The sequence below is a fragment of the Enhydra lutris genome, unplaced genomic scaffold (assembly GCF_002288905.1).
Source record: "Enhydra lutris kenyoni isolate GAN:26980312 unplaced genomic scaffold, ASM228890v2 scaffoldscaffold17, whole genome shotgun sequence".
Classification (NCBI taxonomy): domain Eukaryota; kingdom Metazoa; phylum Chordata; class Mammalia; order Carnivora; family Mustelidae; genus Enhydra; species Enhydra lutris.
The window spans coordinates 7,338,431-7,360,272 of record NW_019154101.1 but is presented as its reverse complement, the minus strand read 5'-3'; the positions used below and the strand labels follow the sequence as shown (position 1 = coordinate 7,360,272).

The 21,842-nt window shown below is 45.9% G+C and overlaps 2 protein-coding genes across 5 annotated transcripts; one reads left to right on the top strand and one right to left on the bottom strand.

Annotated features, from left to right (window-relative positions):
* The first annotated feature begins 2,723 nt into the window (after nt 1–2,723).
* LOC111147565 (apolipoprotein B mRNA editing enzyme catalytic subunit 2) lies at nt 2,724–14,146 on the top strand. The gene is made up of 3 exons (XM_022503667.1): nt 2,724–2,881; nt 10,761–11,324; nt 13,725–14,146. The coding sequence occupies exons 1-2, from the start codon at nt 2,724–2,726 to the stop codon at nt 11,302–11,304; spliced, it is 702 nt and encodes a 233-aa protein (XP_022359375.1). The 3' UTR covers nt 11,305–11,324; nt 13,725–14,146.
* A 2,169-nt stretch (nt 14,147–16,315) lies between these two features.
* On the bottom strand, nt 16,316–21,785 carry LOC111147857 (O-acyl-ADP-ribose deacylase 1). Of its 4 annotated transcripts, none has more exons than XM_022504121.1 (6): nt 21,557–21,785; nt 20,825–20,904; nt 20,319–20,463; nt 19,326–19,384; nt 18,172–18,284; nt 16,316–16,815 (listed from the first exon to the last, which is right to left on the bottom strand). In XM_022504121.1, the coding sequence occupies exons 2-6, from the start codon at nt 20,861–20,863 to the stop codon at nt 16,713–16,715; spliced, it is 459 nt and encodes a 152-aa protein (XP_022359829.1). In that variant the 5' UTR covers nt 20,864–20,904; nt 21,557–21,785; the 3' UTR covers nt 16,316–16,712. The 4 variants fall into 4 exon arrangements, with proteins under 4 accessions (XP_022359829.1, XP_022359828.1, XP_022359831.1 ...); XM_022504120.1 differs by having other exon boundaries at nt 21,540–21,784; XM_022504123.1 differs by lacking the exon at nt 21,557–21,785 and adding an exon at nt 21,455–21,498.
* Nucleotides 21,786–21,842: the final 57 nt, after the last annotated feature.

The following is a 21,842-nucleotide window of genomic DNA, read 5'->3' as shown; positions in this document are numbered from 1 at the left end:
CTTTGTGTTCTTGCCATTTCCTACCGTGCCTGGCACACAGGAGCCCTTGATTAAGTGTTGATCAAATAAAAGAAGGAAGTGACCTCTTTGCATGGAACTGTTGTGTGTTTGTGGGATGACAATGAATAATGTGGGTCTGCCATGTATCAGCAATCACCGCCTTTTCTTTGTGGATACAGGCACTACTCCTACCACTCCGTGCTTGACACCCCTGGAAAAAAACACCTGAAAAAAATAATCTCAGAGTAAATGCTGTCAGTAGCAAACCTATTAGATAGGAGAACCAGCTAGTTTATGGTGGATACTGGAGCGCTCTGGAGAATGCAAGGAGCTCCAGTAGTAATTATTCCTGGACAACAGGTAGAAACCATGACCATCCAGGAAGACCTAAATGTTTGGCCTCTTACTCATGGAGCCCTTTGTGGCTCAGAATTCCCTGGGGAGAGACCCCCAAAGCCCCAGATACTCCAAACTGACCTGACTCCTATTCTCTGGGCAGACCGTGGAAGGGTACCTTCCCTTCCCATGACTGCCACCCAACCCACTTGGGGCTGGGTTCCAGCAGATCCTGAAGTTTCCAGGTTCCTCACTTTCAACCTCTAGGTGACCCGGACCCCAGCCTTCCACTGCCCTGAGAATGGTCTAGAGTTTTCATGCTGCCCCAAACATAAACACCTGTGGCCTCTGCTAAGCATCCAAGATGGGAACTGGGAAAGTGATCCATACATCTTCCAATGCTGGTTTAGCTCAGGGATTTTTCCAGGGGCTCCAGGGGTCTCTCATTCCTTTCACAGGCTTATAACTGGTCCCTCTGCTTCTCGTCTTTCCCACCTTTGGCCTCTTCTCAACCAAGCAGCCTGGGTGACCCTGTAAAAATATAAATTAGACCATGTGTTTCATCTGTTCAAAGACAATGGCTTCCCATCTCATTCAGAGAAAAATTCAAGGTCCTTGACAAGTCCATAAGGCCCTATCTATCTAGCCCTTATTTATCTCTGGCCTTATCTCCTAGAACTCTCCAGCCGCACAGGTATCACCTTGCTCCTCAAAAACACAAGGAATGATCCCACCTCAGGGCCTTTGCACCTGTTCTTTCTCCCCTTGGACCACTTTCTCTTTACAAAGCATATTTCCCTCATAACCTTCAGATCTTTTCTCAGTTGTCTGCTTTTCAAAGTCCTTCCCTGGCCACTCTATAAAAATACCACCCAACACTTTGATGCTTCTGTCCCGCTAACCTGCCTTCTCTCCTTAGCACTTAACACCAGCAAACAGACAAGAGAGATAGATGGATAGATGGATAGATAGATAGATATATCACTTATCTTATATATTGTCCAACACTCTCAAGTGAGGGCAAGGGTACAGAGGGCACTCTCTGTGAGGACAAGGATTTTCATTTGTTTTGTTCTGGGTCATATTCCAGTACCCGAAACAGCACCTGGCATATAGTAAATGCTCAACAAATATTTGTTAAATGAATGAGGGACCAACTTAGAGGAAACACAGTTTGGAGGTCAAATGTCTGGTCTCTGGAGTAAAAACGCCTGGATTTGAATCCTGGCTTTCCCGCTCATGGGCTATATGAGCTCAGGCAAGGCCCTTAACCATCATTTCTGTGAGTCCCAGTTCCCCCACATGAAACAAGGAATGATACAGACTGCCTTCCGGGGCTGTTGAGAGCATTAAGTCTGATTTTACATGTAAGCCATGAACCTCAGCCTGTCCTCTTTCAAAGCCTCTGAGCTTGGGCACCTGGGTGGCTCAGTTGTTAAGCATTTGCCTTTGGCTTGGGTCATGATCCCAGGGTCCTGGGATGGAGCCTCACATGGGACTGCCTGCTCCGTGGGAAGCCAGCTTCTCCCTCTCCCACTCCCCCTGCTTGTATTCCCCTCTCTCGCTGTGTCCCGCTCTGTCAAATAAATAAATAAATAATCTTAAAAAACAAACAAACAAACAAAACAAAACCTCTAAGCTTGTAAATAGCAGTATTGTTACTACTGGAGATTGAGAACCAACACAGCATTATGGGGCCATAACTGGCAAATTAGCATCTGTTCCCTTTAAGTAATAACCCATGGTTTCTTTCCAAATTGCAAGTTCTTATCCTACCCCATCTCAGGGCCCTCCTTTCCTGGACCAATGTCTCCGCATGCGAATGGGGCAGGGTTTCTCTGCAGCACCCTTGGTCAACACAAACCTCACCCTGCTTGCATCTCTGAGAGCATCTCTCCTAAATCTCGGGATGCCCGACCTCTATCCCATTCTCCATCGCCCCCGACAGACCCCGTGGAGCTAGAAGGGTTGCATGGGGAAACAGGGGGAAGGATATAAAGTGGAGGGAGAGAGTATGAATATATGTGTGAGCCAGTGGGGGAAGGGAGAGCAGGTCTTGCCATCCCCACCTGCCAGCTTCCTGTCTTTGCTTACTGATAAATAGGGGATACTAGCCAGATTTTCCATTCCCCCCATCCCGGCACCCGCTGTCACTCAATTAAAAAAAGATAGAGGGCGAGGGCCTGGGGGAGGGGCAGAGGGCTCCTGTTATAAAGCCTGTGTGGCCAGGAGGTGACAACACTAAGCCTGGCTTGCCCGCTCCTCTTCCCGTTGTCCCCAGGCAGGTTTAGCTGCTGACAGCTGCTTGGGACTCTGCCGCCAGGCCCTGGCCCTGGAAACTCACCGCCTCTCCCCTTTCTCAGTGCCTGTGGAGCCACCACCCCTCCATGGCTCAGAAAGAAGAGGCCGCTGGGGCCGCTGGGGCCGCTGCGGCCGCTGAGCCTGCCGCACCAGCTTCCCAGAATGGTGAGGATATGGAAAACCTGGATGACCCTGAGAAGTTGAAGGAGCTGATTGAACTGCCTCCCTTTGAGATTGTCTCAGGGTAAGACCTGGGTGTGGTCTGGGTGCCTCTTCCCCAGAAGAGTGTGGGCTGGGGGCAGGCTGGGGGAATTCAGGATGGGAACAGAAGAGGTCAGGGTCACAGTCCTGCTGCCAGGAGTCTACCGTGCATGGTAGGGGCTATAGGGGGGACAGCAGCAAATCTCTCTTGGCCTCTCAGGCAACACCTTCCACCCGCCCTAACCAGGGGGAGGTAGGAGCAGCTCCTCGGAGACAAGGCCCCAGAGAGTAAAACCACTGCTCAGGCCTCCTGGTAGGGGGCTGTCACCTGCCTCTCTGGGTATAGGTTGTCTAGTTCCAGGGAATTGGATAAGGACATGGGATGACCCAGACAAATTTAAACATTGTCCCGGTCAAAGTACCTCCTCCCTCCACTCTCCTCGCTGCTGAGTGGGGGGTCTCCTCTCTCTGTATGGCTCTCACTCTTTCTCTAGAGCTTCTCTCTGGAATGGAAGATCCTAAGATAGGGAAAACAGATCCACTCTTTCCTAAGGCTGAGTGAGAAGCTTTTTTTTTTTTTTTTTCCATATTGAATCAAGTCTGCTCAGGGGTTCTCCACATCTGCCCCAAGGGCGAGAGTAGTTACAGTGCAGGTCATCGTCCAGGCCCAGGAGCTTCTGGCCAGAAGAGGTATTCTGCTCTTGGCCAAGCACCAAGGAAGAAAAAGGACCCTAAGCCTTTGGTCTCCAGGCCCTAAAGAGGCCTACGTACAGGATCCCTCTGTCTTGTCCAGTTTATGCCTCCTCCAGGAATAAAAACAAGTTGTCTTTCCTCCTCTTTCCTCTCTGTTCCTTTTGCAAAAGACCCGGCAAAGTTGGTAGGCCAAGAATAAGAAGGGACTACATAGGGCCACATTGCCTCCCTCAACCCCAAGGCTTCCTTAATGGAAATCGCCAACAATGCCCACAGGCAGAGTAAGGTCCACACTAGGAGAAATTTCAGGAAGAATGGAGGCATGATGCCCCCAGAGGGCAGAGGATCCCCGGGTGGTCCTCCAGACTTGCTGTTTTAAGCTTGGCAACTGATTTTCCAGCCCTGGCCTCAGTTTGGTCATTTGTAACATAAGGAAGTTAACACTAAGTTGATCCCTAAGGTCTCTTCCAACTCAGACACTTTCTGATTTCTAAGAGAACCTGAGGGAAAAATGCACCGTAGTTCCTGAGGGAAGAATTCAGGCAAGAGCCTGGAACTTGCGTTCATCCGTGCTCAACCAACGAATGTCTCTCCCCTTGTCCTAGGATTAAAGAAACAGCAGAGCACAGATTAATATAGACCTAGGGAAAGCCTAGGGCTACCAGGTCAGGAGAGTCCACAATCCCAGTGGTCCTCTATGGAAGGAGATCCTTTTCCTCACCCCTAAGCCTGCTGGTCCATGCTGCCCTTGGTCACACACAGGCATGGGCACACCCACTCTGCCCACAGTTGTGGTCTCCCCAGCACAGCAGCAGGATAGGTCTGGAACAAAATTAGACTATGTTCAATTGAACATGCTTTGGGCTCCCAGGGGAGTTGGTTATAATGGTCAAATCCTCTGATGCAAGTTATATCCGCCCAGAGCTTTATGATCACCGCATGCTTGCACATGTGTGAGCCCATTCAACCTTCAGCACAATGCTGGGGCTTACTGCCACTCTACAGATGGGGAAACTGAGTCAGGGAGATTGCATGATTTGTTCAAGACCACAGAACCAGTAAGTAGCAGTTCTTCTTCTGACTCCAGCCAAGTGTTCTCTCCACGGGGCTCTTGTTCATTCCGGGTCCCAGATTTCCCAAACAGGGTTCCACCTATCTCCATCAGTGAGGCAATGGGGCTCAGAGGCTTCTCTGACCCAAGGCTCAGAAAAAGAGACAGGGCAGAACTGCAGGGCAGTTTTCTGGGTGCTCTGAGAGTAGTTCAGGAGGGAGGTGGAGCTCTGAGTGTTTCCTGGCCACAAGTAACAGCTGTGGAGATCTGTCTCCTGGGCCCCTCTGGGTAAACAGATGGCTTAAAATAGCCCAGAGGTGTGGCTGTGTCTGTGCAGAGACAGGATGAGGGAACAGCTTTCCCCTTCTTTCCTCTCCAGATGCCCTGGCATCAAGGGGGTCAGCAAATTAGCTCCTCTCCTAGCTGAGTCTCCCGGAGGGGATGGGTCTGTCTGTATGACTTCTTAGATTTGGGCTGCAAGCTAGCAGAAGAGCAGGCAGGTTTTGAGAAATAGTCAGGAGTGAGGCAGGTGTACTAGGTAGGAATAAGAAGATATGCCCCACTTGTCGTGATTCTGGCTTGAATAGGGCACTTGGGATAGAAAGAAGACCTAAGAACATTAACAAAATTACATGGTAGAAAGTGCTAGAAAAAGGTCTAAAACTGCAGTAGTGTGCCAAAGCCAACTCATGATGACCGAGAATCAGTTGTGCACATCCCTTTCCAACTCTGTGTTCAGTGACTTCATGTTGGTTTCTTGAAATCTCCATAGTAGGAGTGTTTACAAAGATCAGCAAACCTTAGAAATGAGTATTTTCTTTCCTCCCTCCCTCCCTCCCTCCCTTCCCCCTCTTTCTTTCTCCCTTCCTCCCTTCCTGTCACAGAGCAGGTTGTTAAACCAGCACACCAAGGAAAAAAAGAGCCCTCTAACTACGAGAAGAAAAGTAGAGAGGATTGTGCTTAAGATTCAGCGCTGAGGGGTAAGATTTGAGGCCCAGAGAAGCCACCACCCGACAGCACCAGCCTTAATTTCTTGAGTGTTGACCATTGTCCAGACTCTGAGGGGTGGGGTTACTCGACCTATCCTCCAGATGAGGAAACCAAGGCTCAGAGGGATGAGTAATTTGGCCAAAACTAATGGATGGAGTAGGGCATAAACCCCAAGACTGTCTGACTCTAAATCACCACACTGCATCTTTAAAAAGCCATAAATGGGAGGTTTCTTGTATTTGACTAGTATTTACTGAATAGGAATCATTTATGTGCTGCCCGTTTTCCCCACGAGGACAGGGACTTTTAACTGCTTTATCTCCAGCACCACGAATAGTGCCTGGCTCCTAGTAGATACTTGTTAAATAAATAAATGAACTAATGAATGGACTCCTATCATCTGGTAGTCTCTCTGCCAGCCATTAGGGTAAAGAACTAGCTGTGGGGAGGGTTTCTGGGAGGAGAGCAATTCAGGATCTCTGAAGAGCCAGGCGCGCTCAGCATAGAAGAGAATTCCTCAGATCCATGCCTGCCTCTCGACTCCTGCATGCTTTAGGGAAGCTCTGGGGCACCAGAATTAGTTGTCTTCTCATCTTTCCACCCCAGTGATGAGCGACTATGGCTCTGCCCAGCAGGACCTCTGGCTGTGTGTTTGTCTTTGTTTGTTTCTAGTTGTGTTGCGTATGATTTGCATCACGCTCAACCTGCAAGCAGAGGGATTGGTATGGAAGAGAGATAAATGGCACAGGCTGTGACTGTCTTTCAGCTGCTTCTTTAGCTGCCAGTGGTTTACTCTGGTCACAGGGAGAGGAAAGGCAGGGTTCGGAGGAGAAGGGACAGCAAGGAGTGGGGGCCTTTGACTCAGCCATTAATCCTGCAAGCCTCTCACACCTCACCCTAGGCTCCAAAGCATGCTGGGGAGGCTTGTTCCAGGGAAAACCAGAAGACAGCCACTGACTCTGGCCACCCTGGCCTCCACTGAGGCTGGGGGAAACTCAGAGCTCCAGTGTGAAGACAATGCCTCCCAGGGGAAAGGCAGGGGCTCAGGGCTTGCCTAGGGCAGAATCCCATCGAGAATTACAACCCTAGAGCCAGCAGCCTGGCAAAATCCATCTGGGCTGTTAGAACTCTGCTTCTTTCCTCCTTCTTCCTGGGCCCACTCCTCAGCATCCACTTTGCAAATGGTCTGGAAAAGGGAGAAGGAGATGGAAACCAGCACGTCTGCCTCTTTTAAGCAGATCATGAGAGATCTGGTGAGAAAAGCTGAACCAAGTCAACACTCAATGATCTGTAAGTAGATTTTTCCACTCCATGGATCATTTTGGAGCATATGTTTCATCTCAGAGCTTCTACTATCGTCTAGGTTGCTCTCTTTTATGTATAGATTTATGCTTAGGGAGTGCAAATATTTTTAAAATGTGAACGAAATATTCACAACCCTTCTCACTCCACCAAGTCAACCGTGTTCTAAATGGTCTTTCCCAGAGATTAGGATTTTTGGTTTCCTGCTTAGAGAATTGCAAGACCCAGGAGACTGGGTCTCAGCAGATGAAGTGTGAGTGACCCATCTGCAGAAAGTATGAGGAAGGGGTGCTTGAAGAAGCAGGGGAGGGGGAGGAATAACCCTCTTGGTTTTTGTGCCTGAAATTGTGACTGAACCCAGATGAAGAAATTTGTTACCAGCATGTTTCTCCCGACCACCACTCCAATACGCAGGCACACGCACACCCCATTTCAGCAGGAAAACACCTGCTGGGGGCAAGAATAAAGGCTATAAGTCACTACAGTACTCAGGCATCACACTATTAGAAAAAAGAAGAAAAGACATTTGCGATTATCTAAGAAATTAGTGTCACTGTTTCCTTTCTTCCGCTAGCAGGCATAACAGTGTTGACTTGTTTTGTGATTCTATAAAATCACCCGAGGTGGCCATGTTGTCTAGCTCCCTGGAGAGATTTCAGACCTTTTCCACCTCTGTTCTCCTGAGTCCTCTCCAAGGCCTGGCTGTTTCAGCCTGCGGGAGGCCCAAAGAACTTTATTTGACCTTTATGTTCCTTCTGGAAAAGGGAGAAGCCCACTGAGAAGCCAAGAAAGCCCAGTTTTTGAACAAGCCCAAAGGAAAGACTGGGAACCAAGACCCTTCCTGACTTCTCTTTTCCTCTTGAAAGTATTTCCCTTCTTTAGGCAGCTAGTCCAGAAGGCTCTGCTGAGGCTTGGAGTAGACTATGGGGCTGCCTGCCAGAGGGGAGGGAAACTGGTATTTATAGAGAGGTGAACTTTCTTCCTCTCCCTTGGGTTTCAGGTTTCTCTGGGTCCTCTCCTCTTGCAAAGGGAAGAGGAGGAGGGGGAAACATCAGAGCTTAAGAGAATCTGGGAAAAGCAGCAGCCTCAGACCAGCCAGCCAATTTGCAATGGCATGCTGGGCCAAATTCACGGTCTTGGCTGGGCTGTATTTGGCAAAGTTGGAGCAAAGCTTTTGGGAGCTCCAGAAGGAAACCCGGGGTGGGGGGTCACACAGGCAACTTTGGGGAAGCCCCAATCAACCACACAGTCATGAATACTTTCAAGGGTTTCGCCTGAGAATCCATCATACACATGGCTCTGGACTAGGCTTGGGGGCAGGGGATGTCTGGCAGAAGGCCTTGAAGAGCATAAAGTGTTTGGACAAGAAAGGTAAGCTCTGTGCTTCTCAGGAGAAAAAAAAAAAAAAGCCATTCCAGGAAGTGAAGGGACCATTTAGCAACTTGAAAAATCCAGGAGTGGTCTTGTAGTGTGAGTTTAATTGGGGAGAGCACAGTATGAGTGAACTCCCAACAGGGATTGAAACAGGAGAGGGGAATCATCAGGCCATCCATTCTTCCGAAATGTTAAGTAAATAATAAACACATCCAATCAGGGACAGAGGGGTTTAGAGAGCTAAATATAGTACCTGAAGGAATCCTGGGACCAGGTCCTCAAACACATCCATCTCCACAATGGAAACTTAACTTGACAGGAAGAGATACGGAAACTTGGGTGGAGACAATTTTATGGTGGGGGCGGGGAGTACTGCAGGGAAATAGCTCATGTTCACACAGCTCTTTGGAACCTACTTCTTATCCCTAAGAAGCCAAGGCCCTGGGACACCCGGGAGTTCCCTGTAGTCCCACGAGTTAGAAAGGGAAGGCATGTAGAGAAGTAACAGTGGGGTTAATGGTTGCCACAGGATATCTTCTGGGGCAACCACAGAGATTACCTTTTTAAAATTTTTTATTTGATTATTTATTTTAGAGAGAGCACATGAGGGGGGAGGGGCAGAGAGAGAGGGAGAGAGAGAATCTTAAGCAGGTTCTCCACTGAGCATGGAGCCCATCAGAACCACCCAGAGGACTCTACAAATGTCAATGCCTGGGCCCCATACAAACCCAATGAAATCAGGATGTCTGGAGGGGAGCCCGACGTGGGGCTTGATCCCACGACCCCATGATCATGACCTGAGCAGAAGCAAAGAGTTGGGAGCTTAACTGAAAGAACGACCCAGGCGTGCCCCCAGAGATTACATTTTTTAAAAAGAAAACACTCAGGAATGCCTGGGTGGCTCAGTGGGTTAAGCATTTGCCTTTGGTTCAGTTCATGACCCCGGGTCCTGGGATTGAGTCCCACATCAGGATTCTTGCTTGGCAGGGAGCCTTCTTCCTCCTCTGCCTGCTGCTCCCTCTGCTTGTGCTCTCTCGCTCTCTCTGATGAGTAAATAAATAAAATCTTTAAAAAAAAAAAAAAAAGAAAAGAAAACATTCAGCCTCCCCAAGCCAGTACTCAATCCCCTCCTCTCCTGTGATATTTTCAGTCTCTCCTGTGAAAGCCTCCTTGTTCTCCTTGGCCTCCTAACCTGCAAAAGGCTTCCCTATTTTAGAGAGATGCAGACACACATAAAGATAGAAACAATCAATTCTGATGCCCTCTCTAGCCCATTTTGGAAACCTTGCTCTCTCTTCCTTCTTACTACTGAACTTTCTCCTAAACCTGGCCTTTTTTCTGCTGGTTTCATTTCCTAATCATCCATCCCACCCTCGAAGCCACTGGACATAGTTATCACCAAGTCTGGCGTCCTAAGATACCAAGCAGACTTGCTTCAGTTGAGGCTTTTCCCCAGCCTCGCTCTATCTGCCTAAAGCTACCACGTCATCTTCCATGGACGTCACTTTCATTACGGCTTTCTTTATTCAGGAGCCTGTAACAATTCTCTGTTGCCCTCTGAATCAAGGCTAAATGTTAAAGAACCTTTGTCCCACATCCTCCACGCTCCCTATGCAATTTAAATCAGCAGTTTTCGAATGCTCTTAGCTAGAGTCAAGCTGCTAGATTAGAAGCATCTGCAGGGCAGAGGCCAAGTCTTTTATGATTTTGAAATGACTATACAAGCTATAGCATACCAAGGTACTCTCAAAGATAAAAAAAAAAAAAAAAAAAATCTTGGACATTCATCGTGTGACAACCCCCTCACCTGCAGGAAAAGCCAGACTTGAGAAACAATTACTGGAAGGGCCGAGCCATGCCTGAGATACACTAGCAGTGAGTGGCAGGGAAGAGAAATGGAAGCAGGAAATGTTCTGCAAAATCTTCTTCTTCTTCTAGCAGGAGAAATTTTATATGCTTGGTACTTTGTAAGATTACTATTGGAACACTGCTTTTCCAACCTGGCTGCCTATTAGAATCATCTGGAGAGTGTTTTTTTGTTTGTTTTGTTTTTAAATACTGGTGCCTGGGTCCCCTCTAGACGTTCTGATTTCATTGGTTTGGTGTGGGGCCCAGGCTCTGACAAGTGCCGAGTCCTCATGGGTGGTTCTGATGTGTCGCCAGGTGAAGTAGTGACTGATTCAGAAATGTAGGAGTGTGCTGTGTGTTGGAGGGATGATGGAGGGTTTGGAGACCCTCCCTACTGTCTCCCTACTGGGGTGACTGGAACGTGCACCTCCAACTTCTCTCCTCTCCTCCAGATAAACCCTTCTGTATTCCGTCCTTTTTGTTGTTGTTGTTGTTGTTGTTGTTGTTGTTGTTGTTGTCAGCCTGGGCAAGGTCTGTTTTGACAGGAAGGGCCATCGTGCACCTAGGCACCGAGTTTGGAGAGCCACCTGCTCCCTGCTGGTCCGAGGAACAGGAGCTCATCCCTCTCTCTTCTCCCCTGACACTCTGCCCCCTCGGCCCACAGGGAGAGGCTTCCCGTCAACTACTTTAAGTTCCAGTTCCGGAATGTGGAGTACAGCTCCGGGCGGAACAAGACCTTCCTGTGCTACGTGGTTGAAACTCAGGCCAAGGGAGGCCAGGTGCAGGCCACCCGGGGGTACCTGGAGGACGAGCACGCCACCAACCACGCCGAGGAGGCCTTCTTCAACACCATCCTGCCCTCCTTCGACCCGGCCCTGCGCTACAACGTCACCTGGTACGTGTCATCCAGCCCCTGCGCGGCCTGCGCCGACCGCATCCTGCGGACCCTCGGCAAGACCAAGAACCTGCGCCTCCTCATCCTGGTGGGGCGCCTCTTCATGTGGGAGGAGCCCGAAGTGCAGGCCGCGCTGAGGAAGCTGAAGGAGGCCGGTTGCCGACTGCGTATCATGAAGCCCCAGGACTTCGAGTACGTCTGGCAGAATTTTGTGGAGCAGGAAGAGGGCCAATCCAAGGGCTTTGAGCCCTGGGAGGACATTCAGGAGAACTTCCTGTACTACGAGGAGAAGTTGGCGGACATCCTGAAGTAGGCCTCTGGGCCCAGCCTCACGTGAGTCATGGCGCCAAGGCTGTGTCCCTAGCCCGTCACCAAGGTAGAAGGCTGGAGGGCAGGTGGGATGAGGGGTAGGTTTGGTTTGTCGCCCTACCCTGACGAACTGCATTTCTCTGCTTTCGGTTGGCTGTAAAAACATTTTAGGAGACCCCATTTCCTCTTCTCTTTCCTCAGTTCTTCTCCCTAAACCCTTTTCGCTTCTACCCTTTTATATCCAATGAAGTTTTCCCATACCTTGGAATACTCAAGGTGTTGACAGGAATCCGAAAGCTTTGGTGAAACAGAATGGCTTGCTGTGGTCAGATCTGGGTGGTGCAAGGACCTGTTACTGAACAGCAGAGAGGAGCCCTCACTCCATAAGCATGCCCCCATGGGCATGAGTCCAGACTTACTCTGGACACCTTCTGGACACCCTACCCTCACCCCTTTTTGCAAGTTTACCCTTCCATGCCCTGTAATAGAGGTTTTTCATTCCTTCAGGGACATTTTTTTTTCAATCTTTGGTACTTTTGAAAGTCCCCAAATGGATTTGTATTCAGCTTATTTATTTATTGCCAGAGACGCTTTCATGTTTTCAAACAAATGGTTCTGCTTTGAAGGAGACCAATAATTTGTGTGAATGTATAATGCAAGAACATTTTTCTTACTTTGAGAAGACCTCAGCAGAGCTGATAAAAAAATGTGGAATTCAGGAATGGGGATATCACAGCAACATGTTCTTTTATGCAGGAATGATGAAAGAGTTAAAAAGAGGTTTGTAAATTAGCAGCTCAGACATAGCCTCCTACAGATATCAAGATGTGATCGGAGGACTGGAAGTAAAGATTAGCTATTTAAGCAAATAATTAGGACACAATTAAGGCCAATTTGGCCTCTTGCTGAGGGTAAATTAGACTCTCACACAAACAGGCCGAGTACCCTCAGGAAAGAGGGTAAAAGATCCTTCACTAACTTTTTTCAAGTTTGGTCTGATCTAGTTTGTTCCCGTAGAAATGCTAAAACCAAGTCCCCCCCCCCCAAGGCCTGAGTTATGATCAAAATCCTCTAGAAACAGAGAAAAGGGTGTTTTACCACCCTCTTCTCCACTTTCAATTCTGGAACAATTCACGTATTAATAAAACATAAAGCAGCATGCTTCCATGAAGCTATTCAATTTATTTCTGATGTCTCTCACTCTCAATATTCTTAAGAGAAGAGGTGGCGTCATAGACACGTTTTGGGAAGTATCAGTGTTCTGGAGCATGATGTTGGCAGGTGTCTGCTATTAGACATGCACACAGGGTGCCCAATAATTCTTCACCTGAGCACTCGTCAATCTGAGAAGACACAATTTTAAGCCATTTTTTACAAAAAGTACCTATCCAAGTAATAGGTCAAATAATACCATGTTGTACTCTGCTCACATAAAATCAGATACCACTCTGAGTGGTGGTGAGGAGTGGTAAAAACAGATTTTTAATGGTGACCTCTGAAAATACAAAATAAACTTTTAAATTCCTTGAAGATTTTATTAGTGTAGGTGTTATCACTGTAATTATAAAGCCTACACAGACTCTCCAGAATGACTGGTAGTTTAATCTTAACTATAGTATACTTTCTTCTTAAACACCTTTCAGAGCCAGAGGCCACTTCTTCCAGCTGCCTAGCCAGCAAGTCCTCTGTGTGTGTGTGTGTGTGTGTACTGTTGTTTTTCCATTAAGTTGAGTAATTAGATAGCTAAGTCTGCTATAAAAATTAAGCATTTCAAGGAGGATTAAAAGGAGCTTTTAATTTTAGATAATTGAGGGTTGTATCTTATGCTAATGTAAATGGAAGTAAAATAGATTAATCCGTTTGAGGGAAAAGTCCACTTCCAAGTCAAATTATTTTTAAATAAAATATTATTGGACATGTTCCACACCATAAGCCTCCTTCCATTAGTGTACATAACCGTATTATCTGGACCCATTAACATGCTTCCCTGTACGCTGAGTTATTCATGTTCCTGAAGGGAAAGGTTAAAATGTACCAAGTTAAAAAAAAAATTTGGCATGAAATCGAGTTGTAATCTCAAAGCCCAAAAGAACAACTCTGCTTAATTAAAATACTAAGAAAAGGGCATTTGCTAAAGAAAATTTGCCTTCTCTTATTCCATCTTTAAAAGAAAAATGACAGAATAGGACTTAACCATATATTTAACTCTAGTTAAAGTAGGGATCTTCTGGGGTTTTCCCTGTATGAACCACACCAAAACATGAACACAACACACCTAATGCCGGGTAAAGTGGCAATCACAGGAGACTGTGGGGGAGAAATTCAAACTTGCTTGGAGGGCAGACAGAAACCCTAGCTCAAAAGAAAATTCATTGTTTGGGGCCAGTGGGCTCTCAGTAACATGCTTTCTCTTTTCTCACTAAGGTCTGCCTGCTGCCACCAGGAGACAGCAGTGACATGTATGGCCATCTGGGACATGCCTGACTTCCTAATACCACTTGAGCTGGACAACATTGGACACCAACCAATCCTAATGCACAGGTCCTCCAAGGACTCTAAATATACTGTTCATGCTGTAAATCATTTAAGCCATGGCTCTCCCTAAGGCTGTTCTTGGGAAAGAGGAAAGTGAGTTGCAAAGAAAGAAACGGCAACCATATACGGGCACCAGGCATCTGAGGGGCAGAAGGGCCTACTTGTTTCCCCAAATGGGCTGCTTGAGGCAAAGAACCTCAGACCCAAGGTCTGTGCAGATCTTTGAAATAGGTCCAGAAATGCATTTTATGTGAAGTTGGATTTTTTTTTTAAGAAAGAAAAATAGCAACATTAATAAAAGTGGTATGGTTTCTCCGTGAACAGGTTTTTTAAGGAACTCGGGCATTTAGAAGTTACTATGAACAGTGAACTGTCCTAGGAATAGGGATGCTCCCAAGCTATGAGCCAAGCCATGACAATAGAAAGTGGAAGGGAGGCTTAACCCAGGGCTTGTCTAGGCAACACAGGATACCAACTCCCCCAGGCCGACTTCCCACCTGTCTTGACCTTTATCAAGTATTTTTTGAGATTACTTGTAAATGAGTGCCTCTTCCCTTCTCTGAAGACAAGGAATATGGCAGAGGGTGAAACAAAGGGCAGGGGAAATCTGTTCATAAGATACCCATGTTCTCATTGCTACTTAATAAGCAATTAACCACTTGATCAAGGAGAAAATAAGTAGGATTTCAATGTTGAGACACACACCCTGTAGATTAGTTGGTATGTAGTACTTGATGGTGACAGCAGGATGGTGTCAAGTCTCCTTTCTTCCAAGGCTTGAGTCCTATATAGAAGCAAAACTTCACGTACAAATTTCTGGGTGTTTGCCAAACTCTAACTAGGTTTCCAGGAATAACGTGCTCATTCTATCATGCCATGCCTCTTCTTCCCAAGCCTCGAGTGTGATAAGTCATCAGAATTTGACCCCCAGACTATCTGCAAATGACAGAGCACTTTATCACATCTCCACTGAATCTCAGAATTCCACTTACAGCCAGTCCTCCCAAGAGTAGTCTTTGTTCAAAGAATCTTGAAGGCTCGTATTCCATGAAAAAAATTAATCCTAATCCCTTTAAATGTAGAAGCCTACAAAACCAATGTTTTGAGTCAAGAGGGAAGATTTATTTGCATAGTTGAGCAAAATACTTTGATTCTAAGTTTCCTCTTACCATCCCACTCTCATTTCCTGTATTATGTATTCATTCTCTTTTTTCCCCTTCAGTTTTACCGTATGTGGACAGAAGCAAAGCTTCAAAAAACCTCAGTCTAAGTTCAACAATGAACTTGGCCCTGCACTACTCCTATCCCAATGACATGAACTTGTCTGTTCCAGAGATACAGAAAAAGTGAAATACTTTTTGAAACTGCTGCCTCCTATCATGCTACAGTGTGATAAGAACACAAGTCTAAAGTACAAAGATTATATTTAACTGGTGTTTTCCTAGTGTTTCAACAAGCCCCTTCTGAAATCCAGTTCTTTTTATGCTTGGGAAAGCAGCAAGTCCTACAACATACCCAGAATTCACCCTAGTGAGAAAATCAATAGTAGGTCTGGTTAGTTTAACTTTTTATTTAAGTAGGCTCCACGCCTAATGTGGGGCCTGAACTCGTGATCCCAACCTTAAGAGTTGCAGGCTCTACCGACTGAGCTAGCCAGGCAACCCTGTTTTAACTCTTACTACCATAGTAATGGTAAAAGAGAATTCCAGTAGTTTTCCCAATACCTTTGCTCCTGAATCCAGGAACCTATTCTCTCACTGTAAACACTGGAATGGATAAAGTGCTGCTCTCTTAGCTAAAGAAAAAGGGACTAATATATACTGTTCATCCCATTATGATTCCTGCACGATCACAATCCTCTGCAGCTTAATGACACCAAGAAACCTAGCCAATTCCCCCACCCCACCCCAAACTGCCAAACTAGAATTTTTTAAGGAAGTGGGCCTTTTTCTTAAAAGATTCATGAAGGATTTTGTTGAGAAGCACCAATTTGTTGAGTCATTACTCGCCCTAAGCAATTTAGCAGACATTTCGTATACATTATTTTACTTGTTCCATGACTGAATTCAGACCCGTTTAATCACAGAAGTTATGTGGTAGACAGAAGAGAGGATGAGTTCACCACGAGGAGATTCTAAACACCTCCCTTCCCAGTAACGCTGACCCACAGTTCTTATCTGTTCTTATTTCTTCTCACCCTGCTACTCTTCCCACAGATCTTTTGTCTGATTCTTCCCCAATTAGTTACAGGCAAATCCTCCATTACCAGGTCCAGAACAACAGCCATGTGCACAGAACGTCACTGGACCCCCCAAGAAAAAAATATTTATTTTTCCTTTTTTGTCACCACAAATTTCTTGTTAACAACGTTAAGACTCATTTTTGTAATTTAAACAAAACCAAACCCATAATTCTCTCCTAGGATGAATATGACATAAGGATAACACCAAGCAAGCTCACAATGACAAAAGATGCAAAACTAATTGAAATGTTCATCCTTCCTGAAATTTTTATTAACAGCAGAGAAGTAGAATCAATGCTGCCACCTAGTGGCAAGCTGAACAAGTCAGGTAGTATCCTGGATCAAAACGGGTCAGAGGCCCAACATCTCTGATTTCCTTGCCTAATATGGGGCATTCTACTCCTTACCTTCCTGAATGTGGGAAAAAAAAAAAAAAAAATCACAGCAACATTTCCCAAGCAATCCCTCCTCCAGAATCCCAGTCCCATCATAAGAATACAGCAACCCAAGTCTGGCCTGTGACACAGACTACTTCACATGAAACTTTCTTCAGACCGTTTTCCGTCAGTTCGTCCAGTGCTACGGTCCAGTAGGGACGACAGGAGACCACGGACACATCCACAGCACACATCTGTTCACAGTGTGTACACAGTAATTCTGATGTCTGTGGCTTCAAACACCTCTTCAATCATTGCAGATACATTTTCCCATTGCAGACGATCAAGACCACATCCAATTCTGAAAAAGACAAAACAGCTCCACGGGTTGTGATGAAGGTACCTAGGAAATCATTTCTTCACCTTCCTTTGCGCTGCACCCACCCAAAGCATAAAGACAAATGATCTGGCCTCACACCTATGGTGGGAGTTTGGAAGTGAATTCCTGTTGTGAGTCACCTAAGGCTGTTCCTAGATAGCCCCAACATCCAACAGCTGTCGCTTCTCTTTTGCTGGTAAGATGCCACTTCTCAGTTGTTTGAGGCTACCTTGAGAAAGTACCTGCGGTGACATGGGAGACTATCATTCTATAGCTATTAATAAAAACTAGCTGGGATTTTAAAAACACACTTAGGATAATGAAATGCTAAGGAAAATGAAAAGAGGGACAAAGGACAGGATCTCTGCAAAAAGGAAATCAAAATGAAATGCTGGGAAATGCCAAGCTGACTGCAGTTCAGGTGAGAAACCTGAGTCAAGCCCACAAAAACTCTCCTACCTGGAACCTTTCTTCTAAGATGTTACTCTATTGATCCTCAATATCCCTAGGGGTAAAAAGCTTAAAATGGCTAATTTCATACAGTCTGATAATTAAGTCCCTAAAAAAATTATGACAAAAACACACAAGAGTTTTTTTTTTTTTTAAAAGATTTTTATCACACAAGAGTTTCTGATACGGAAGACACGAACACATTAAAGCCCAGGGTAAATGACGGATTTTGTAGCCACATTCATAACTTGGGGCTTGAAACAAACCTGCACACATGGTCAGCACTGACTCAAAATTAGACTGACAGGAAGAGAAATGACCCCAAGCCTAGTTCCTAAAAAGAAAGTAAATAAAGAGTATATTGCACCCCCAAAGCCATTCCCTTAAGCTCCCAATAGCAAGGATCTAAGACATTACATAAGGGACATATCCTCTGGCTACTACCCACACTGAACACAAGCATGTAGTGTAAAAGGCAGTGATAATTTACAACCTTCTTCACACCAGATTAACAAGCTTGGGACACATGAAGTGGCCCAGAAAAAAATCACAATTGCTCAGTCTTGGTTCTTAGGCTTTTACTGCTTCAAGAACAGAGCCTCAGTCTCCTCGGGCAGAAGACACCCAGAATTCAACAAAGGTGACTGACCAACAGGTCCTCCCTATGAAGTAGTCTGAAGCAGGTGTGTTTTAATTATCCTGATTCATTCAACCCAGGCTAAGAAATGTGTATAATGCAGCTTAAAGGCTGATCACTGGTTCACTGATTTTTAGAAGTTTTTCAATTTGTCCACTTTTAAGCCTATATTTTGAGTTAAGCCTTCAAGTCAGACAGCAAATTCCACCACACAATTAAAAGTCTTTATTCAGGGCCCGGGATTTCCTTGCCTGGGCATGGAGAGGTCGGTGACTCCATTCTTCAGACAGTGGGACTTCATGGCCTCTAAACTCTTCTGCAAATTTTCGTAAGTTGGCTTATGTGAAGCCCTTTTCTTTGTAATCTGAGTACAAAGAATGAATTCAAACTTCCATTAGTCCAAAATGACAGCCGAAGAAGAGCCATCACATTCTCCCAACATCCTGATAATTAAAATAAATATATTTCTATAGAAGAGTTCAGAGCAGGATGACAAATGTCATATATTGTCTTTTCCAGTTATGGGAGGCCCTCAGGAAAATCTACTAAAAAAAGCCCGAGAAACCCAGACACTGTCATGTGATAACCTTTCCTTTTCCCAAGAAGCCCAGATTAGCACGCGGTGCCTATTGTCTATTGTTTTTAAGCAAGGTAGGTCAAAGTCTTTGTGCCGCTTCCACGAGATAAGCAATATATCTGCAACAAGGAAGAACCAATACCACCTGAAAACTTCCTGTTAAGTCTATTTCGAAACCACACTTATATGCTTTTTGTTTCTCTATAATGAACAAAAAGAAACTGGTAGTGTTCCAAACAAGACTGGAAGCCACACTGGCTTTAAGGAGAACATCCAAAGGCCTCAGGACATGTCCCCACTCCGTGTACTGTCCAAATCACATATGTAGTGGGTTGGTTGCTCTAAGTAACCCAGCACTATCACCAAGAACCTGCACTCCTTCTGGGGCCTGAAGACCATTGACAGTGAAAGAATCCCATATTGAGGCAAAAGGCAGGAAAAGAGCTAAGTAATACCAGGCACTGCATTCAACAGAGGAGAGTGAGAGATAAACTCCTTTGGGCAATACGTCATTTGAGACATTATTTTTTCTATCTCATTATAATTAGGAAAGAATTAAAGTATGTGGGACATCCCTAACTTTTCTAAGTCTTAGAACAGAGGCTTTTGGTGGCTGTCACAGTACTCTCCACCGTGGAGCTGGGATGCAGCCTCAGGTTCCTTTCTAACCCAGTGCTCCAAATTGATCTGAGTGAGCATAAGATCAAAAGCTTTTTGTCATCTTTGGTTGTCTAGAATCATGATCAACAAATACAGTACAGCCCATGTGTTCACCAGTCCTTATGACCTAGTGAGAACTGACATAGTGAGAAACGACCCCCATCTTACCAAGTAATATATATATCGCCCATCTCTCTTCAGAACAGCCACTTCTCCAGATTTCTTTTCTAAGAAAAAGTTATTTAATAGTAGAAGGGTAAAAAAATAAAAAAATAAAAGCACCGATTTGCATTCTTCAATTTGAAAAAAAAATCTTTACTGATCTGAGTTCACTTCAGAGCTAAAAATAATTTTACTTCTGAAGAAAGTCTCTGTAACACTTCCCTCCTTATCAGCCTTCTTTAACTTCCAGCTTTCTTATTTTTTGCTCATTTTCCTCTTACCCCATCTTTTGTCCTGACCATATTTTCAAATACACCCATATTCACTTTAAAGATTTTTTTCAAATACAAAGAGTTATTTATTGTGCTAAGCATTGTGGAGAACACAGATGTATAAAAGTTCCTAATTAGTAATGAGTTTTCAATGAAGAGACAGTGTCACATTTATAAAGAACTACAATAAAAAACAGTAAGAAATTGTTTTAAATGAATCACCAACAGAGACTGGCCCAATAAGCCTGAACTGTGATCTCGGCAATTGTTTCAGAAGCTCTACAGGTGGTTCTAACACTTATCTCTGGTTTAAAATCTCTGGTAGAAGTGATGGGAAGGATCTGTAAGGAAGGTTTCTAAACTCCTCTTTGAGGAGTAAGTACAATATGGGTAAACAGAGGATCCTGAATGCTGAGTTAATACCTATAGAACCGAAGCTAAACACTTCAGTTATTAAAGGTTAAGAATTAAGTGGAGTAGTATCAACAAAGTTTTAGGACAGAGAGAGATTAGAAACCTTTACAAGAATTCAAGGTTGGTGTGATAAAGACCCAAACTAGAGGCTACTTTTGTAGAGAAAAACCTTAACCTTAATCTGAAGAGTTACAAGTACCCAGTGTTAGGAACCCCACTCTCTGCATGTGTTTCTGTCTAATAACTAAAATATAACAGGAGATCAAGATGCTCTAGACAAGGCAGACTAATTCAGCTGTTTTTTAAAACTCACGTTGATTTAACAGTTCCTGCACCCCTCCAAATTTCTTCTTGAAGAGGACAGCTATCCCAGCACCCATTCGACAATCCTCACTGATACAGTGGGCTAAAGAGTCTGTTTTGGGGCATGCAAAAAGGTCTCCTTTCACATAAGTGATCTAAAATGTCAAAAGGGAAAGAAAAAGTTTTATTTGATACAGAAAAACACTAAGTTGTTTCTTTCATTTCCCTTTACTGAATCCCCCACCACTGCCTCTCCGTGATTTAAAACCCGACCCCCAGAACTTAAAAAACTACAACAAATTAAAGTGTTTGTAAAAGGAAAGTGATGCACGGTTTCTGCCTAGGACTGTATCAGCCCTTCTGAAGTAAATCGGCTGGAGCGGGGGGGGGGGGGGGGGGGGAGGGAGAGGGGGAAGAAAGACAATTCAATTATTGCTTTAATTAAAAAGTGTTTATGCTTTTGACCTCAATTATTCTGAATTTCAGTTCACCAATAAGTTAATAGTTGTTACGCACTCTGCTTCCTTCTGAATCTTCATTAGGGCTGCCGGCCATGATACTGAGTCGCTATTTCCAGAACTTAAGTGTCTCTTCGGCTATGAGAAGGAAAAAAGGAAGTAAACATGCTTAGGCGGCCTGAATATATTCTATCCAAACTGCCCTGGCCACCCACTTGGCAATTTCTTCCCCCACCATTTATCGCTGAATGTGAGCTCGTTCAGCCTCTAGGAAGTAATACAAAACTCCCCTGGGGCAAGGATGAGGAAGAATGGCTAGGTCCAGAGGCGGCCGGCCTCCGCTCGCATTTCGCGCTTTCCTGGAGCGCCCCGCTCGGCCGGGCGAAGAGAAGGCGGTCCCCAAGAGGCGCCTCCTCCTTTCTCCGCGCCCGAGCGAGGCGCATTGAAGACAGTCTCCTCTTCTCGGCCTGACCAAAAGTATTTCCCCAGTGGGTCTGGCCCACAAGAAAAAGGGAGGGACTTGGCCACAGTCCCGCCAGAGCCGCAAACGAGGAGTGTCCAGACCAGGGGAGTGTACGGCCGAGCCGCAAGCGGTGAAGAGGGAAAGCGGCCTCTCCAGGAGACTCGTCCCCACCTGCTCTTGGGGGGACAAGAGGAGTCTAGAGAGGCCTCCCATTCTGTCTCCTACCCTAGGGCGGGTCAGCGGGGGCGTACAGCCTGTCCTGGGGTCCCGTGGGAAGGAGCGGAAAGGCTCGCTCAAAGCCTCAACGTACCGGGGGTTACCCTTCACCTGGAAAAGAGTCGGCCGTTGTGAGGTCCCGCCCCGCGGGGACGGGCTCCGGATCCGGCCGTGGTAGGTGGGAAGCAGCAGACGAACCTAGAAGCGGAGCCAATCCCGCCACAGCCCTTAATTACACGCACCTAAAATGGCCGCCCACCTCCCAGGAGCGGGGCGGAAACAAGCCCCTCTAGCTAGCCAGCTGAACTCCCACTCTTTGGTAATGGCCGCCGGACTTCCGGCGGTAAAATCCGTGGAATGTCCCGCCGCTGTCCGGGCATGCGTAACGAGACAGCCC